Source organism: Heterodontus francisci, chromosome 5, assembly GCF_036365525.1.
Source record: "Heterodontus francisci isolate sHetFra1 chromosome 5, sHetFra1.hap1, whole genome shotgun sequence".
NCBI classification, from domain to species: Eukaryota; Metazoa; Chordata; class Chondrichthyes; order Heterodontiformes; family Heterodontidae; genus Heterodontus; species Heterodontus francisci.
Genome location: NC_090375.1, coordinates 176,881,225 through 176,901,309, shown reverse-complemented (window position 1 = coordinate 176,901,309; position 20,085 = coordinate 176,881,225). Strand labels below are relative to the sequence as shown.

The following is a 20,085-nucleotide window of genomic DNA, read 5'->3' as shown; positions in this document are numbered from 1 at the left end:
TTTAAAAATTGTGAAGGCACCAGGGGTGATGACTACCTTGTGAATTAGATATGGCTGGACAATGATGTACCTTATGTTCATATTTCTTTCATTCTTTAAAATCGTAACTCAAGTTATTGGAAAATTTTAGAATTGACATTTTGGTTAAACACATTTCCCACAATCTCTACAAGAAGGATGAACCATCTGTGGCTAACATACAATGCTGCAAAAATTAGTGGCAAGCCAGAACATTGGGAAAATTTTAGAAACCAGCAAAAAAATGACAAAGGGAGAAATTAGAATGTGAGTAAACTAGCAAAAAATATTTTAAAAGACAGCAAGAGCTTCTACAAGTATATAAAAAGGATGAGAGTAGCTAAGTAAACATTGGTCCCTTAGAGGATGAGACTGGGGAATTAATAATGGGAAATAAGGAAATTGCAGAGACTTTGAACAAGTATTTTGTATCGATCTTCACAGTAGAAGACACTAAAAGCATCCCAATAGAAAATCAAGGGGCAAAAGGGAAGAACTTGAAATAATCACCATCACTAGAGAAAACACACTAGGAAAACTAATGGGACTAAAGGCCGACAAGTTGCTGGACCTGCATCTTATGATCTTCAAAATAAGTAGCTGCAGAGATAGTGGATGCATTACTTGTAATCAAAATTCCCTAGATTCTGCAAAGGTACCAGTGGTTTGGAAAACTACAAATATAACGACTCTATTCAAGAAAGGAGGGAGACAGAACACAGGAAACTATAGGTCAGTTAGCCTAACATCTGTCTTTGGGGAAAATGCTGGAATCCATAATTAAGAAAGCAGAAGCAGGACATTTAGAGAATCATAATGCAATCAAGCAAAGTGAACATGATTTTATGAAAGGGAAATGATGTTTGACAAATTTATTGAGTTTTTTGAGGATATAACAAGCAAGGTGGAAAAGGGGGAATCAGATGTTGTGTATTTGGATTTCCAAAGGTGCCACGCAAAAGGTTACTGCACATAACAGATCATGGTGTTGGGGGGTAGCAGCATGGATAGAAACTTGGCTAACTAGCAGGAAACAGAAAGTCGGGATAAATGGGTCATTTTCAGGTTGGCAAATTGTAACTAATGGGGTGCAACAGGGATCAGTGCTGGGGTCTCAACTACTTACTGTATATATTAATGACTTGGATGAAGGGACAGAGTGTATTGTAGCCAAATTTGATGATAGAGATAAGTGGGAAAGCAAGTTGTGAGGAGACGACAAAGCGATATAGTGAGTGGACAAAAATTTGGCAGATGGAGTATAATGTGGAAAAATGAGATTACCCACTTTTGTAGGAAGAATAGAAAACTAGATTATTTAAATGGAGACACACTACAGAATCCTGCAGTATCGAGGGATCTGGGTGTCCTCGTACATGAATCACAAAGTTAGCACGCAGGTGCAGCACGTAATTAAGGAGGCAAATGGAATGCTGGTCTTTATTGCAAGGAGAATGGAGTATAAAAGTAGAGAAGTCTTGCTACAATTGTACAGGGCTATGGCGAGACCACAACTAGAGTACTGCATACAGTTTTGGTCTCATTTAAAGGAGGGATGTATTTGCATTGGAGGCAGTTCGGAGCAGGTTCGCTAGGTTAATTCCTGGTTGAACGGGTTGTCTTATGAGGAAAGGTCGAGCAGGTTGGGTTTATACACATTAGAAGAATGAGAGGTGATTTTATTGAAACAAAAGATTCTGAGGGACTTGACAGGGTAAATGCTGAGATGATGATTCCCCTCACGAGGGAAATAGTTTCAAAATAAGGGGTCTACCATGTAAGACAGAAATAAGGAGGAATTTCTTCTCTTAGAGGGTCATTAATCTTTGGAATTCTCTATCCGAGAGAGCAGTGGAGGCTGGGTCATTGGATATATTCAAGGCTGAGTTAGATTTTTGATCTACAAGGGTTATAGGGGGCAGACAAGAAAGTTCAGTTGAGGCCACCATCGATCAGCCATGAGCTTACTGAATGTCAGGGCAGGCTTGAGGGACCGAATGCCTACTTCTGCTCCTACATCTTATGCTCTTATGATTGCTTGAATCCTCAGTGTTTAGATTTGGGTGGAACTACACCATCGAACAAAAAGCGAAATAGCAGAATGCTGGAAAGTTAAAAAATGCTGGAGACACTTAGCAGGTCAGGCACTGTTAGTCAGAAAACATGAGTCATCTGATGTTTCACATTTGAGCCCTTCCTCAGAACTGAGTGAATTTTGCATATAGATCAATGTCCAATTACATTTTTATTCAGTACAGGATAATTTGTGGTTAAGTCCATCGTTACCTGTATTTCTGAATTACCAGCTTCAAACATTATTTATAAAAGGTACTAACTCTCCTTTTTCCATACTTAATTTTTTATTATAGAAGTGATTCATCGGTGTGACTGAGATAGTTAAAGAAATATAACTCAAGCCTAAGTGAAAAATCACAGTACATATTTTCAGCTATGAAGCAGCAAAAATAATCTAACTCAAATTTGAAGTGAAAAAAATAGAAAAACAAAAGCTGATCACTACCCAGAAATGACAAATAGTGCAAAACATAGATGATCAAAATTCCATCTGCGAAGTTGAATTTCAGACTGGAGAGGTGATTTGCCTCAAATGACATGACAAGTATGAGTGAAGAGGCTTCTGATCAATAGCAAAATAACCAACTTCAAACATTACACACTCATTTAGAAGGAAACTATTATACTTTATTTAATTTGTAATCATTTTAAGAGTTGAAATTATAAGAAAACTTATAAAGGAAATTGCGCGATAGCATCTGCATCTTGAAATTTCAAATTAATGAAGTTACTAATATACCATACCTTAGAACAGACTCTACAAAAACCCGTAAGGCTTTCACATGAATCCATGCAATGAAAGCTTCGCTGAAGTTAACTTTCAACCATCGCACCAAGGGACCCTGTAAACAAACAGTTTAGCACTTTCAGCAAAGACTAATTTATTGCAATGTTGTTTGCCTTCTGTCCCTTCTTCCACAACATCACTTGTTTAGCCTCAAGCTTTATGATCATTTACAAAACCGATCAGGTATTTATTTTTCAACTGGGATGTATAAAACAAAATCTGTGCACTTCGTTACCTGTACTTACTGTTCTTTTTATAAAAGTAATATTGCAAAATATGAAGGCACACTATTTTAACATTTATTCCAGTACTGCATTAATAGATTTACCATCCAAATTAGATCATTTGCTTTCATTTCATGTTAATTACTTGTACACTTTATAACCTTCTAGAGTACTAAGTGCTAATTGCAAGCAAACATTTTCCAGTCAAAAGCAAAATACAGATGCTGGAAATCTGAAATAAAAACAGAAAATGCTGGAAATACTCAACAGTCCAGCAGTATCTATGGAGAGAGAAAGAGTTAAGTTTCAGACCGATGACCTTTCATCAGAACTGGGTTCTGATGAAAGGCCACAGAACTGAAACATTGGCTGTTTTTTGCTCTCCTGACGCTGCTGGACCTGAATATTTCCAGCATTTTAAATTTTTTTGTCAAATGTCATCTGTGACAGCAGCTTTCGTATAAATATTTAAAATTGTAAGAAAGGAACTGCATCACAGCACATGGTGTAACAATACATAGTGCTAATGACAGCCAGGTTTCTTTTTATCACTTTCCCTCATCCAAAATTTAAGCACCCATTTAACTCAACATATCTATATTAAATTCTGTACATACACCATATACCCATTGTTTGTCAAAATTTCTGTCATACCTCTAGATGGCACCTCAATATTTGAATGTTAAATGTAATATTTTCTTCTAAAAAAAAATCTTGCCACTTTTCAGCTTCCTGCCTCCCTCAAATTTTAAATTTAATTGGATGCCTGCTTCTATTGGCTTCCTCGTCACCTGTATCTGGTGCCTCTAGGCTAACCTTTGTAAATGTGTTTTACTTCATATTTTTATATAAACATATACATTGAGTTCCAGAAACTCATTCGACTCTAAATGTGTATGTTCCCTAGCTCCAAAAATATAAATACTAGCAAGGCTCCCTTGTGTGGCCTTCATTTGCTTTCCAGTCTTCAGCTGATGAGATTATCACTGTCCATCTTTCCCATCCTCCAATGTCTGTCTGCCACAACTACTAACAGTCTGCACCAATCAGCAGCTCCTCACGTTGTGACTGTTTTCTCATGGATTTCCAAGCCAAAACACCCTCGTGGACCTGTTCGAACTTTTGCCCTTTTGATGGATTTCACATTTGCCTCACCACAGCCTGCCACCATCTGTTAATCTTTGCTGCCAGACTGCTGTCTGCAGCTCGACAGGTATGCTCCTGCCCCAGCTTGCACCTCAACTCTTCAAAAATTGTTAGGTTTGAGAGCACCATTTATAATTAATTATATCCAGACTGTGACAAGTTGCACTTCTTTAAGGAATCACTGCAAGGAATCAGCAAAAATGGCATGGTAGACAGTGCTCCTCTCCCTCCATGGATGTTGAAGTCAGAAAAGATAGAACCTCAATCTGGTCACTTAAATGTCCTCCCCTTTCCGGGTCTTATAGTGGCAGCATCACTGGTCTCAAAAGTGCAGCAAACTCCTGTGCGCTTCAGTATTACATTTTCTCCCCTGCACTTAACACAATTTTACCTTCTAAACATACTTTTTCTTCTTTCTTTCACAGCCCCACTTTGCCATTCAATTCAGCCTCTTTTAATTTGCAGCAAAGTCCTGTGGCCAGGTCCAATTATCATCCTGCCCTCTAATCCCACACAACCTGAACATTACACTTGCTCTTAACTCAATGGTGCAATATTACAGCAAATCAACAAGAACCCAAAATAAAATCAAACTGCTTTGATACTTTGATATCACTACTGTTTAAAGTTTAAAATCATAGTTATTTCAAGTATCTTCTCTAGATCCACTGTCTGACCAGAATTCAAATCCAGAGAAATGTTACATTTGTCAAAACAAATGAGCCCAGATTTCGCAGGCAGCAGCAGAGACGGTGCTCACTGGTGACCACACAGAACATTGCCCACAAAGATTTAGCAGGCTCTGTGGCATCACCCTGGCACCATCTATACAGGTTCTCTAGCGTCCAGAAACAGTAAAGTCATCAAGCAGGCAATACTAAAAATGTTATTTTATTAATTTCACTCAAATCCTTTTAAAATTCAAGCATTTATCAGTGAACCCATTGCATCAAGTCACATATTAGACCGGTCTGCAGTGCACATTGCTTATACTGCACCAGGCACCAAACTATTGCTGTATTACTTTGCACCTATTCAAGTATGAAAATTAAGTAATTTAAATATCCAATTAATCCAAGCATCTTACATCAACCAACCACTTAAAGTACAAAAGAAAAACACTGCAGATGCTGCTGACAATCTGAAAAACAGAAAATGCTAGAAATACTCAAACAGGTCTGGCAGTATCTCTGGACAGAGAAACAGTTAACGCTCAGGTCTGCGACCATTCATCAGAACCTAAGGAATTAAACTGACCACTGATGAAGGAATGGAGATACATATTCAAAAAAGGATGGTGTAAAATTGGGAGAACAACAAAATGATGGTGTTCTAATAATCTTGCTGCTCTTGCCCTTTTTGGTTTAGAGTGGAATCGAGTGAGGACATTTCACGGAGTTGGACAATAAAAGTAAGGCATTGGAGGATGCAGAGTGGTCCAGGAAGACTAGGAGGGATAACACACCAAGGTCACAAACACAAACATCCATTACAACAATTGAGTTGCAAGAATTATGAGCACAGATTTGGGTGGCAACACATTCAAGGACTTTGGAAAGTAAGGTGAGTGATGGGATAGTAATTTGAAAAGGCAGAGGGAGAGGGGGTAATTTTTTTTTTTAAAATGGAGGGGCGATGATGGTGACTCTGAATCACAGAATAATACAGTGCAGAAGAGGCCCTTCGGCCCATCGAGTCTGCACCGATGCATTAAAGACACCTGACCTGTCTACCTAATCCCATTTGCCACCACTTGGCCCATAGCCTTGAATGTTATGATGTGCCAAGTGCTCATCCAGGTACTTTTTAAAGGATGTGAGGCAATCCACCTCTACCACCCTCCCAGGCAGTGCATTCCAGACTGCCACCACCCTCAGGGTAAAAAAGCTTTTCCTCAAATCCCCCTTAAACCTCCTGCCACTCACCTTAAACTTGTTTCCCCTCGTAACTGACCCTTCAACTAAGGGGAACAGCTGCTCCCTATCCACCCTGTCCATGCCCCTCATAATCTTGTACACCTCGATCAGGTCACCCCTCAGTCTTCTCTGCTCCAGCGAAAACAACCCAAGCCTATCCAACCTCTCTTCATAGCTTAAATGTTATATCCCAGGCAACATCCTGGTGAATCGCCTCTGCACCCCTCCAGTGCAATCACATCCTTCCCATTATGTGGCGAACAGAACTGCACACAGTACTCAAGCTATGGCCTTACCAAAATTCTGTACAACTCCAACATGACCTTCCTCCTTTTGTAATCTATGCCTCGATTGATAAAGGCAAGTGTCCCATATGTCTTTTTCACCACCCTATTAACCTGCCCTTCCGCCTTCAGAGATCTATGGACAGACACGCCAAGGTCCCTTTGTTCCTCGGAACTTCCCAGTGTCAGGCCATTCACTGAATACTTCCGTGTCACATTACTCCTTCCAAAGTGTATCACCTCACACTTTTCAGGGTTAAATTCCATCTGCCACTTTCTGCCCATTTGCCCATCCCGTCTATATCTTCCTGTAACCTAAGGCACTCAACCTCATTGTTAACCACTCGGCCAATCTTTGTGTCATCCGCAAACTTACTGATCCTACCCCCCCCACATCGTCATCTAAGTCGTTTATATAAATGACAAACAATAGGGGACCCAGCACAGATTCCTGTGGTACGCCTCTGGACACTGGCTTCCAGTCACTAAAACAGCTGTCTGTCATCACTCTCGGTCTCCTACAGCTAAGCCAATTTTGAATCCAACTTATCAAGTTACCCTGTATCCCATGTGCATTTGCTTTCTTGATAAGTTTCCCATGTGGGACCTTGTCAAAGGCTTTGCTGAAATCCATGTAAACTACATCAACTACACTACCCTCATCTACACACCTTGTCACATGCTCAAAAAATTCAATCATATTTGTTCGGCATGACCTCCCTCTGACAAAGCCATGCTGACTATTCCTAATCAAATTTTGCCTCTCCAAGTGGAGATAGATTCTCTCCTTCAGAATTTTCTCCAAGTTTCCCTACCACTGACATGAGACTCACTGGTCTGTAGTTCCCTGGCTTATATCTACAACCTTTCTTAAATAGTGGGATCACATTAGCTGTTCTCCAGTCCTCTGGCACCTCCCCCGTGGCCAGAGAGGAATTAAAAATTTGGGTCAGAGTCCCTGCTATCTCCACCCTCGCCTCCCACAGCATCCTTGGACACAAATCGTCCGGACCTGGAGATTTGTCCACTTTTAAGCCTTCCAAAATCTCCAATACCTTGTCACTCCCTATGACAATTTGCTCAAGAACCTCAGAGTCTCTCTGTCTGAATTCCATATCTACATCCTCATTCTCTTGGGTGAAGACAGATGTGAAGTATTCGTTCAACACCTGACCAATGTCCTCTGGCTCCACCCACAGATTTCCCCCTTGGTCCCTAATGGGTCCTACTCTTTCCCTGGTTATCCGCTTCCCATTGATATACTTATAGAATATCTTGGGATGTTCCCTAATCTTACCAGCCAGAGCTTTCTCATATCCGCTCTTTGCTCTCCTAATTGCTTTAAGCTCCATCCTACACTTTCTGTACTCCACTAATGCTTCCATTGATTTGCTCTCCTTGTATTTGCTAAAAGCCTCTCTTTTCCTTCTCATCGTACCCTGAATGTTTCTGGTCATTCATGGTTCTCTGGGCTTGTTGCTCCTACCTATTACTCTAGAGGGAACATGTTGGGCCTGTACCCTCCCCATTTCCTTTTTGAATGCCCCCCACTGCTCTTCTGTAGATTTCCCGACAAGTAACTCTTTCCAATCTACCTTGGCCAGATCCTGCCTTATTTTACTAAAATTTGCTCTCCCCCAATCCAAAACCTTTTTTTGCAACTTGTCTATTTCTTTCTCCATAACAAGCATAAATTGTACCACATTGTGGTCGCTATCACCAAAATGCTCCCCCCACCAACACATCAACCACCTGTCCAGCTTCATTCCCCACAATTAGATCCAGCACTGTACCCTCCCTTGTTGGATCCTCTACATATTGAGCTAAAAAGTTCTCCTGTATACATTTTAAGAACTCCACTCCATCTAAGCCCTTAACACGATGACTATCCCAATTAATGTTGGGAAAGTTGAAATCACCTAATATAATTAGCCTATTATTTTTACACACCTCTGAGAATTGCGCACATATTTGCTCCTCAATTTCCCGCTGACTATCTGGGGGTCTAGAATAAACATCTAGCAATGTGGCTGTCCCTTTTTTATTCCTAAATTCTACCCATAAAGCTTCATTTGATGCCCCCTCCAAGATATCATCTCTCCTTACTACAGTAACTGACTCCTTAACTAATATTGCAATGCCCCCTCCTCTTTTACCCCTTCCTCTGTCTCGCCTGAAGATTCTATATCCCGGGATATTGAGCTGCCAATCCTGCCCCTCCCTCAATCATGTCTCCGTGATGGCTACTATATCACAATTCCACTTGTCAATCCTTGCCCTTAACTCATCCGTTTTACCTGTAATACTCCTGGCATTAAAGTAGAGGCCATCCATCCTGGTCTTACTCCCTTGAAACTTACTTCCGCTGTATTCCCTCTGACTTGTTTGCTTTCCTGTGTTTAGCTGTGTCCCTATTATGCTCGGAGTCTGCGTCCCCATCCCCTGCCAAATTAGTTTAAACTCCTCCCAACAGCACGAGCAAATCCGCCAGCAAGGAGGTTAGTTCCCCGCTGGTTCAGATGTAGACTGTCCCGCTTGTACAGGTCCCACCTTCCCCAGAAACGATCCCAGTGGTCCAGGAATCTAAAACCCTCCCTCCTGCACCAACTCTTAAGCCACGCATTCATCTGTGCTATTCTCCTATTTCCATATTCGCTAGCACGTGGCACTGGGAGTAATCCAGAGATTACAACCAGAGAAGTCCTGCTTTTTAGTCTACAGCCTAACTCCCTGAATTCTTGATGCAAGACCTCATCCCCCTTTCTACCCATGTCATTGGTACCAACATATACCATGACCTCTGCCTTATCACCCTCCCCTTCACGATGCCCTGCAGCCGTTCAGTGACATCCCGGACCCTGGCACCAGGGAGGCAGCACACCATCCTGGAGTCACGTTGACGGCCACAGTAGCGCCTATCTGTTCCCCTGACTATAGAATCCCCTATAATTATTGCTCTTCCTCTCTTTCCCCCTTCCTGTGCGGACAGGCTGCTTGTGGTGCCAGAAGCTTGGCTCTGTCTGCACTCCCTGGAGGAACCAGCCTCATCAGCCTCCAAAATGGAATACCGATTTGCAAGCGGGGCCCCAGGGGACTCCTGAACTACCTGCCTGTTTCTCTTGGACTGCCTGGTGGTCACCCATTCCCTTCCTTCAAGTCCCTTCAGCTGCGGTGTGACCACCTCTCTAAACGTGCTATCCACGATGCTCTCAGACTCGTGGATGCTCCACAGTGTTTCCAGCCGCCGTTCCAACTCTGAAACCCGAGCTTCCAGGAGCTGCAGCTGGACACACTTCCAGCACACATGCTGGTCCCGGGGACTGGAAATGTTCCCCGATTCCCACATGCAGCAAGAGGAGCAAACCACGGCTTTAAGCTCTCCTGCCTTGACTAAACCCTTTAAATTTAAAACTTTAGAAGACTGTTACAATAAAAATAAATCAACTAAGTCGTGCTAAAACAATGACTTACAATTCAATCCAGTTTGAAAAATACCCACCAGGACTTAATCACCAGTCAGCTGTGCTCTTTGGAAACTCTCGACTCCCCTCAAGCTCTTTGAGGACAGGTAGGAAATGAAAGGAGCTCCTCGTTCCCTCCTCACTGAACTCCCTCAGTCACAAAACTCCCACTTTAGCACTCTAATGCAGTCCCAAGTCAGCACTCCAGTGCAAACGAAGTCAGCACTGTAAGATGGCCCACTTTTATACTGTCTGACTCTAGTCCCTGAAAACTGGTTTGAAATGGAAGAGAACTTCCAAGGAGAGGGAATCATTTACACTATCAGTTAGCATAATGGTCAGGAAGAAAGGTTAAACAGTTTAATGGGAATGGGGTCAAGGGAACAAGATTACCTCAGATGGAATGAAGGGAGATAGGAGAATAACTGGAGCATGACGACTGTTCAAGGCTACCGTTGAGCAAACATGAGTGGTGATTTGGCTGCATGGACAAGAGGAAATAGTAGGTTTTGTATGCACATGAAGATAGCATATGATGTAGCTGCAGTGTTCGTTTACTTCTCTCCAGTAATTCAACGTGCTCAAATCGAATTTAAAAGGCTATTTGCTTAGAATCACATTGAACAAATGAATATGAATCAATTTTTTTTATTCCTAAATACAGGACTGTCATGCTGACAAGGTGTCAACACAATGGTGCAGCAAGAACCTACTGATGAGATCATATTAAGAAGCAGTTATAGACTGCAAGGAGTTAGACTCAAACAGCTATCGGGGAAGTAAAAATTCAAGGAAATTAAGTGAAACATTAAGTTATTAGAGTTTTAAAAAAAGTTATTTTATTCATTTATCCATATATTTAAGTGCTGCAAGTCACAGATCAACCTCATGGCAACAAGCCAGAAAAAGTATGCCTGGCGCACAAAACGAATACTTGGTCAATTAACCATATTGGTTGCCTCAAATATCCCTCTGACTAAATGTGAACCAATCAAAAACAAGTTCATTCACTAGAAAGGTAGAAAAGGCAACAACCGGCAATTACCACTATGCAAACCTAAAATTAACGATTAAGCAATTCGGCAAAATATAATTAGATACCCATAAACTTAGAAATGGGCTGTCCTTTCAGCTGGACTTTCAAATATATGTTTGAAATTTGTAAAAAAAAACTAAGAGGTGTGACTGGAGTTAAGCTATTATGCAAGTGTATGATTATTTTCTCAGTACTGAAATGATTACTTTCCTGTCAGCACAATGTTTCAGTGGTTTACAGTCAATGAACTACTCTTGCATTGTAGTCGCTGTTGCTTTGTAGGCAAACATGGCAACAACTTGTGCACAGCAAGGTCCCACAAACATCAATGGGATTAATGTCAGTAAATCTATTTTTGATAGTGTTGGGTGAGATAATGCTAGCCAGTATTAAGTCTTTCCACCTAAACTCCGAGAACTCAATGCACCCTTCAATCAGTTGGAATGTTTAAGAAAAACACACTCAATCCACTAAAAAGTAAAACAGCATCCATGGCAAACTTGTTAACTATACAGATATCAATAATATTTTTGATATTTCACCATCAAACTCCAGTTCTGATAATCACCTCCCAGTTCCAGTGAATCTCCCTTCTACAGGCAACACTATTCCCTATTTGACAAGCTTGTAACTGTGGTGATGTGGTTGGGTTCCATAATTTGACTTTTGCGGACTTATTCTCACTATTGCTTCCTCTTTACTTAGACTATTGTCTGCAGGAGGAAAATCACCAGGTCTGAGGGGCCATTGTTGAATGTGGACTTTCAGTAGGCCAGAGTTTGGTACAGTGTGGTCCTCCTACTTTGTGACCCCCTAAAACATTATTTGATTTAGAAGGGTGTAAGGATAAACCCAGCAAACACAGGCCACTCAGTTTAACCTCAGTGGTGGGAAAACTTTTAGAATCCAAGACAAAATTGTCATTTGGACAAGTGTGGATTAATTAAGGAAAGCCAGTACTGATTTGTTAAAGGCAAATCTTGTTTAACTAAGTTGATTGAGTTTTGTGATGAGATAACAGAAATGGTTGATGAGGATATGCAGCTGATGTGGTGTACATGGACTTCCAAAAGGCACTTGATAAAGTATCACATAATAGACTTGCCAGCAAAGCTGAAGCACATGGAGTAAGAGAAGTGATAGCACAGATATGAAGTTGGCCGAGTGACAGGAAACAAAGTAACAGTTAACAGTTATAAAAACAAGAAATGCTGGAAATACACAGCAGGTCTGGCAGCGTGAAGCACAGTTAACATTTCAGGTCAGTGACCCTTCTTCAGAACTGGAAAATATTAGAAATGTGAAAGGTTATAAGCAAGTAAAGCGGGGGTGGGGCAAGAGATAACAAAGGAGAAGGTGTAGATAAGACAAGGTCACAGAATAGTTGACCAGAAGGTCATGGAGCAAAGGCAAACAATATGTTAATGGGGTGTTGAAAGCATTAGTACAGATAGGGTGTTAACAGACTGAAAATTGAACAGCCGCAAGTACATACATGAAAAAAAACAGTGGGTAAGCAAACTGAACAAACCAAGATAAAACAAAATAAACACAAAAAAAAAATAACTAAAAATAAAAGTAAAATGAGGGGCCTGTCATGCTCTGAAATTATTGAGCTCAATGTTTAGTCTGGCAGGCTGTAGTGTGCCTAATCGGTAAATGAGATGCTGTTCCTCGAGCTTGTGTTGATGTTCACTGGAACACTGCAGCAAGCCCAGGACAGAGACGTGAGCATGAGAGCAGGGGGGAGTGTTGAACAGTGAACAGTTGCTTTTCAGACTGCAGGAAAACATAGTGGAGTTCCGCAGAGGTATGCGATAGGACCACAGCTTTTCTTGATATATGTTAAAAACCAAGACTTTGGTGCACAGGGCACAATTTCAGAATGTGTGGATGACACAAAACTTGGAAGTATTGTGAGCTGTGAGGAGGATAGCGATAGACTTCAAGAGGACAGACAGGCTGGTGGAATGGGCAGAGACGTGGCAGATGAAATTTAATGCAGAGAAGTGTGAAGACACACATTTTGGTAGGAAGAATGAGGAGATGCAATATAAACCAAAGGGTACAATTATAAAAGGGGTGCAGGAACTGAGACACCTGGGGACATATGTGCACAAATCGTTGATAGGTGGCAAGACAGGTTGAGAAAGTGATTAAAAAAGGCATAATAAATAGGGGCATCATAAAAGCACAGACGTTATGATGAATCTTAATAAAACACTGGTTCAGTGACAACTAAACTATTGTATCCAATTCTGGGCACCAAACTTTGGGAAGGATGTGAATGCTTTAGAGAGGGTGCAGAAAAGATTTACAACAATGGTTCCAGGAATAAGAGACTTCAGTTACGTGGCTAGGTTGGAGATGCTGGGCTTCTCCTGAGAAAGTTGAGAGGAGATTTGATAGAGATGTTCAAAATCATGAGTCTAGAGAGAGTAGAAGGATCAAGAACCAGAGGACTCTGATTTAATGAACGGCAAGAGAACCTAAGATGGCATGAGGAAAAGTTTTATGCAGTATGTTTAGGATCTGGAATACACTGCTTGAGAATGTGGTGGAGGCAGATTAAATTGTGGCTTTCAAAAGGGAATTAGATAAGCACCTGAAGAAAAAAAATTGCAGGGCTACAAGGAAAGGGTGTGGGAGTGGGACGAGCCGAGTTGCTCTTGCAGACATGGACATGATGGACCAAATGGCGCCTTCTGTACTGTAACCATTCCATGAATAGGACAAGGTTCTACTGTAAATGTTTATTAGCAAATAGCTACGCACTAGATCAGCAACATCCCCTGGCAATTTTAATAAAGATACATCGATTCTCAAATTTCTTCACCTAGTACAAGTAAAAATGCCATGCCATAACTTTTTTGGCAAGTTTCTAAATGGTCAACCTACAGCACAGATTGTGCACTTAGTTGTACTGAATGACAACAATAAGCACATTCCACGAGTATATGGCACATGCGAACATGACTTTTAGAGCTGCATAGGCTGAGGTTTGCATTTTGCAGTTTAGATTTGAATACATACAAACTGTTTCTTTTTGTCAGTTGAAAGTCGAGTCATCTCTTCTTTATCCGCTTTCAGCTCCTCCTCGTTATACTGGAAATCCCGAACAATAAACCTGAAACGAAGGGAAGAAAACTGAGTGCATCCATTTCTGAAACAGAGCTCTAATGGGTATGATCGGGAAAGAAATTCTTACTTGTTCTCCCTGGCCTTTAGTCGGAAGTCATCAACTGCTTTCCTGAACAATGTTACAGTGAACAAGCCACTATCGATGTCATCACATATCAACCTTTTAAGAGAGGGGAAAAAAATTCTCTTTTAAAAAAAGGTATGTCTAAAATAGTTATACATCATTGCTTAAATTCCTGGGGCCTGATTTTGATGCAGTAAAAAGTACAGGATTGTTATCCTGTTCACAAGTGAACTCACTCTGACTGCAGGTAGAACACCGCACTTGCAATGTTGTGGCTAGGATGGACTCCATGTTCACTCACAGCATATTAAGCGTATGTAATATAGCACAAATGACATTTTGAATCTAAATCAGTTTAATAAATGCTAAAAAGCATGGCAATTCACTCCATATTACATGCCTGAACAATGTACAAGATGTTTATTATAAAACTTGTCAAGACAGATTCATAGAATACAGACCAGACCTGCTGAGTGGTTCCAGCATTTCTTGTTTTTATTTCATAGAATACAATACTTGGCTGGGAGTGTAGTACAGGCCTCCAAACAATCGGAGAGATACAGGAGCAGATATGCAGGCAAATCTCAGAGGTGTAAAAATAATAGGATAATAATAGTAGGGGATTTCAACTTCCCAAATATTAACTGGGATAGTCTTAGTGCAAAAGGCTTAAAGGGGGCAGAATTCTTAAAATGCATCCATGAGAGTTTTTTAAAGCAGGCACGTAGAAAGTCCTACAAGAGAAGGGGCGGTACTGGATCTAATATGAGGGAATGAAGCAGGACAAGTGGTAGTGTCAGTGGGGCAGCATTTCAGGGATAGTGACCATAAATCTGCAAGATTTAAGGTAGTTATGGAAAAGGGCAAAGATGGACCGAAATAAAGGTACTCAATTGGGGGAAGGCCGATTTCAATATGATAAAACAGGATCTGGCCAAAGTGGACAGGGAGCAGCTACTTTTCGGAAAGTTTACATCAGACCAGTGGGAGTCATTCAAAAAAGAAATAGTGAGGGTTCAGGGGCAACATGTTCCCATAAAGGTGAAGGGTAGGACCAATAAATCCAGGGAACCCTGGATGTCAAGGGATATAGAGGATTGGATCAGGAAAAAAAAAAGGCTTATGGCAAATTCAGGAGGCTGAAAACAGTGGCGGCCCTAGAGGAGTACAGAAGGTATGGGGGGGTACTTAAAAAAGTAATTAGGAGAGCCAAGGGGGCATGAAAAAACACTGGTGGACAAGATAAAGAAAAATCCCAAGATGGGTTTTTATAAGTATATTAAGGGCAAGAGGATAACCAGGGCAAGAGTAGGGCCCATGAAGGATCAAAATGGAAATGTGTGTGGAGCCGGAGGACACAGGTGAGGTTTTAAAAGATTACTTTTCATCTGCGTTCACTGTAGAGAAGGACAACGTAGGTATAGAGATCAGGGAGGGGGAATTGTGATATACTTAAACAAATTAGCATTGAAAGGGAGGAGGTATTAGCAGTTTTAGCGGGCTTAAAAGTGGATAAATCCCCAGGCCAAAATGAGATGTATCCCAGGCTACTATGTGAGGCAAGGGAGGAGATTGCAGGGGCTCTGACACAAATTTTCAAATCCTCTCTGGCCACAGGAGAAGTGCCAGAGGACTGGAGGACAGCAAATGTGGTACAGCGAATTAAAGAAGGATAGTAGGGATAAACCAGGTAATTACAGGCCAATGAGTCTAACATCAGTGGTAGGGAAACTATTGCAAAAAATTCTGAGGGACAGGATTAATCTCCACTTGGAGAGGCAGGGATTGATCAAGGATAGTCAGCATGGCTTTGTCAGGAGGAGATCGTGTCTAACAAATTTGACTAAATTTTTCGAGGAGGTGACTCGATGTGTAGATGAGGATAAAGCAGTTGATGTAGTCTACATGGACTTTAGAAAGGCTTTTGATAAGTTCCCGCATGGGAGATTGGTTAAGAAGGTAAGCACCCATGGGATCCAGGGCAATTCGGATCCAAAATTGGCTTAGTGGCAGCAGACAGAGGGTGATGGTCGAGGGTTGTTGTTGCAAGTGGAAGCCTGTGACCAGTGGTGTACCGCAGGGATCGGTGCTGAGACCCTTGCTGTGTTTGTAGTGTACATTAATAATTTTGACATGAATATAGGAGGCATGATCAGTAAGTTCGCAGATGACACAAAAATTGGTGGTGTAAATAGTGAGGAGGAAAGCCTTAGATTACAGGATGATATAGATGGGCTGGTAAGATGGGCGGAGCTGTGGTAAATGGAATTTAATCCTGAGAAGTGTGAAGTGATGCATTTTGAAGAAGTAAGAAGGCAAGGGAATATACAATGGATGGTAGGACCCTAGGACGTACAGAGGGTCAGAGGGACCTTGATGTACTTGTCCATAGATCACTGAAGGCAGCAGCACAGGTAGATAAGGTGGTTAGGAAGGCTTATGGGATACTTGCCTTTATTAGCTGAGGCATAGAATATAAGAGCAAGGAGGTTATGATGGAGCTGTATAAAACGTTAGTTAGGCCACAACTGGAGTACTGTGTACAGTTCTGGTCACCGCACTATAGGATGGATGTGATTGCACTGGAGAGGGTGCAGAGGAGATTCACCAGGATGTTGCCTGGGCTGGAGCATTTCGACTATGAAGAGAGACTGGATAGGCTAGGGCTGTTTTCCTTACAATAGACAAGGCTGATGGGGGACCTGATTGAGGTATACAAAATTAAGGGGCACAGGTCGGGTAGATAGGTAGAAACTTTTTCCCTTAGCAGAGGTGTCAATAACCAGGGAGCATAGATTTAAGGTAAGGAGCAGGAGGTTTAGAGGGGATTTGAGGACAAACATTTTCACCCAGAGGGTGGCTGGAATCTGGAACACACTGCCTGAAGGGGTGGTAGAGGCAGGAGCCCTCAACATTTAAGAAGTATTTAGATGAACACTTGAAATGCCATAACTTACAAAGATACGGGCCAAGTGCTGGAATATTGGATGAGAATAGATAGGTTTGATGGCCGGCAGGAACACGGTGGGCAGAAGGGCCTGTTTCTGTGCTGTATAACTCTATGACTCTAATACTCCCACTCCCCTGCTTTTCCCTGTATCCCTGCAATTTTTTCTCCTTCAAATATTTATCCAATTCCCTTTTGAATGCTACTAATGAACCTGTTTCCACCACCCTGACAATATCCCAGACACTGCCATCACCATCCCCGGGTATGTCCTATCCCGCCAGCAGGACAGACCCAGCAGAGGTGGTGGCACAATGGTATACAGTCAAAAGGGAGTTGCCCTTAGACTCAACATCGACTCTGGACTCCATGAAGTCTCATGGCATCAGGTCAAACATGGGCAAGGAAACCTCCTGATTACCACCTACTGCCCTCCCTCAGCTAATGAGTCAGTACTCCTCCATGGTGAACACCAGTTGGAGGAAGTATTGAGGGTGGCAAGGGCGCAGGTGGGGGACTTCAATGTCCATCACCAAAAGTGGCTTGACAGCACCACTATTGACCGAGCCGGCCGAGTCCTAAAGGACATTGCTGCTAGACTGGGTATGCAGCAGGTGATGAGAGAAAAACATACTCGACCTCGCCCTCACCAACCTGCATGCCACAGATGCATCTGTACAAGACCGTATTGGTAGGAGTGGCCACTGCACAGTCTTTGTGGAGACGAAGTCCTGCTTTCACATTGAGGATACCCTCCATCGTGTTGTGTGGCACTACCACTGTGTTAAATGGGATAGATTTCAAACAGATCTAGCAATGCAAAACTGGCCATCCATGAGGCGCTATGGGCCATCAGCAGGAGCAGAATTGTACTCAACCACAATCTGCAACCTCATGGCCCAGCATATGCCCCACTCCACCATTACCATCAAGCCAGGAGACCAACCCTAGTTCAATGAGGAGTGCAGAAGGGCATGCCAGGAGCAGCAACAGGCATACCACAAAATGAGGCGTCAACCTGGTGAAGCTACAACCCAGGATTACATGCATGCCAATCTGCGTAAGCAGCATGTGATAGACAGAGCTAAGCAATCCCATAATCAACGGATCAGATCGAAGCTCTGCAGTCCTGCCACATCTAGCCATGAATGGGGGTGGACAATTAAACAACTAACTGGAGGAGGTGGCTCCACAAATATCCCCAGCCTCAATGATGGGGGAGCCCAACACATCAGTACAAAAGATAAGGCTGAAGCATTTGCAACAATCTTCAGGCAGAAGTGCTGAGTTGATGATCCATCTCGGCCTCCTCCTGAAGTCCCCAGCATCACAGATGCCAGACTTCAGCCAATTCAATTCACTCCGCGTGATATCAAGAAACGACTGAAGGCACTGGATACTGCAAAGGCTATGGGCCCTGACAATATTCCGGCAATAGTACTAAAGACCTGTGCTCCAGAATTTGTCACGTGCCGAGCCAAGCTGTTCCAGTACAGCTACAAAACTGGCATCTACCCGGCAATGGGTACAATTGCCCAGGTATGTCATGTCCACAAAAAGCAGGATAAGTCCAACCCCGCCAATTACCACCCCATCAGTCTACTCTCAATCATCAGTAAAGTGATGGAAGGTGTCATCAACAGTGCCATCAAGCGGCACCTGCTTAGCTTAGCAACAACCTGCTCAATGATGCTCAGTTGGGTTCCACCAGGGCCACTCAGCTCCTGACCTCATTACAGCCTTGGTTCAAACATGGAAGAAAGAGGTGAGGTGAGAGTGACTTCCCTTGACATCAAGCAGCATTTGACAGAGTGTGGCATCAAGGAGCCCTAGCAAAACTGAAGTCAATGGGAATCAGGGGGAAAACTGGTTCGAGTCATACCTAGCACAAAGCAAGATGGTCGTGGTTGTTGGAGGTCAATCATCTCAGCTCCAGGACATCACTGCAGGAGTTCCTCGGGGTAGTGTCCTAGGCCCAACCATCTTCAGCTGCTTCATCAATGATCCTCCCTCAATCATAAGGTCAGAAGTGGGGATGTTCTGAGCACAATGCTCAGCACCATTTGCGACTCCTCAGATACTGAAGCAGTCCACGTAGAAATGCAACAAGATCTGGACAACATCCAGGCTTGGGCTGATAAGTAGCAAGTAACATCCATGCCACACATGTGCCAGGCAATGACCATCCAACAAGAGAGAATCTAACCATCTCCCCTTGACATTCAACGGCATTACCATCGCTGAATCCCCAACATCAACGTCTTAGGCGCTACCATTGGCCAGAAACTGAACTGGAGTAGCCATATAAATACCGTGGCTACAAGAGCAGTTCAGAGGCTAGGAATCCTGCAGTGAATAACTCACCTCCTGACTCCCCAAAGCCTGTCCACCATCTACAAGGCATAGGTCAGGAATCTGATGGAATACTCCCCACTTGCCTGGATGGGTGCAGCTGCAACACACAAGAAGCTCAACACCATCCAGGACAAAGCAGCCCGCTTGATTGGCACCCCATCCACAAACATTTACTTCCTCCACCACCGACACACAGTGGCAGCAGCGTGTACCATCTACAAGATGCACTGCAGCTACGCACCAAGGCTCCTTAGACAGCACCTTCCAAACCTGCGACCTCTACCAACTGGAAGGACAAGGGCAGCAAATGCATGGGAACATCACCACCTTTAAGTTCCCCTCCAAGTCACACACCATCCTGACTTGGAACTATATCACCGTTCCTTCACTGTGGCTGGGTCAAAATCCTGGAACTCCCTCCCTCGCAGCACTGTGGGTGTACCTACTCCATATGGGCTGCAGCGGTTCAAGAAGGCAGCTCACCACCACCTTCTCAAGGGCAATTAGGGATGGACAATAAATGCTGGCCTAGACAGCGCCGCCCACATCAAATGAATGAATTAAAAACCTTATGTGTCAATGCATTCCAAATTCTAACCACTCACCACATAAAAAAGGTTTTCCTCCTAT

The 20,085-nt window shown here is 42.7% G+C and overlaps 1 protein-coding gene across 4 annotated transcripts in view; it reads right to left on the bottom strand.

The window, feature by feature from the left end:
* Positions 1–20,085, bottom strand: part of atp6v1c1a (ATPase H+ transporting V1 subunit C1a) — a 107,633-nt gene that overhangs the window by 19,317 nt on the left and 68,231 nt on the right. For all 4 annotated transcript variants that reach the window (XM_068032401.1, XM_068032398.1, XM_068032402.1 and 1 more), the window contains 3 exons: positions 14,157–14,249; positions 13,982–14,075; positions 2,839–2,936 (listed from right to left, as the gene is read on the bottom strand). In XM_068032401.1, coding sequence (XP_067888502.1) covers positions 2,839–2,936; positions 13,982–14,075; positions 14,157–14,249 — 285 coding nt within the window. The remainder of the gene's footprint in view (positions 1–2,838; positions 2,937–13,981; positions 14,076–14,156; positions 14,250–20,085) is intronic.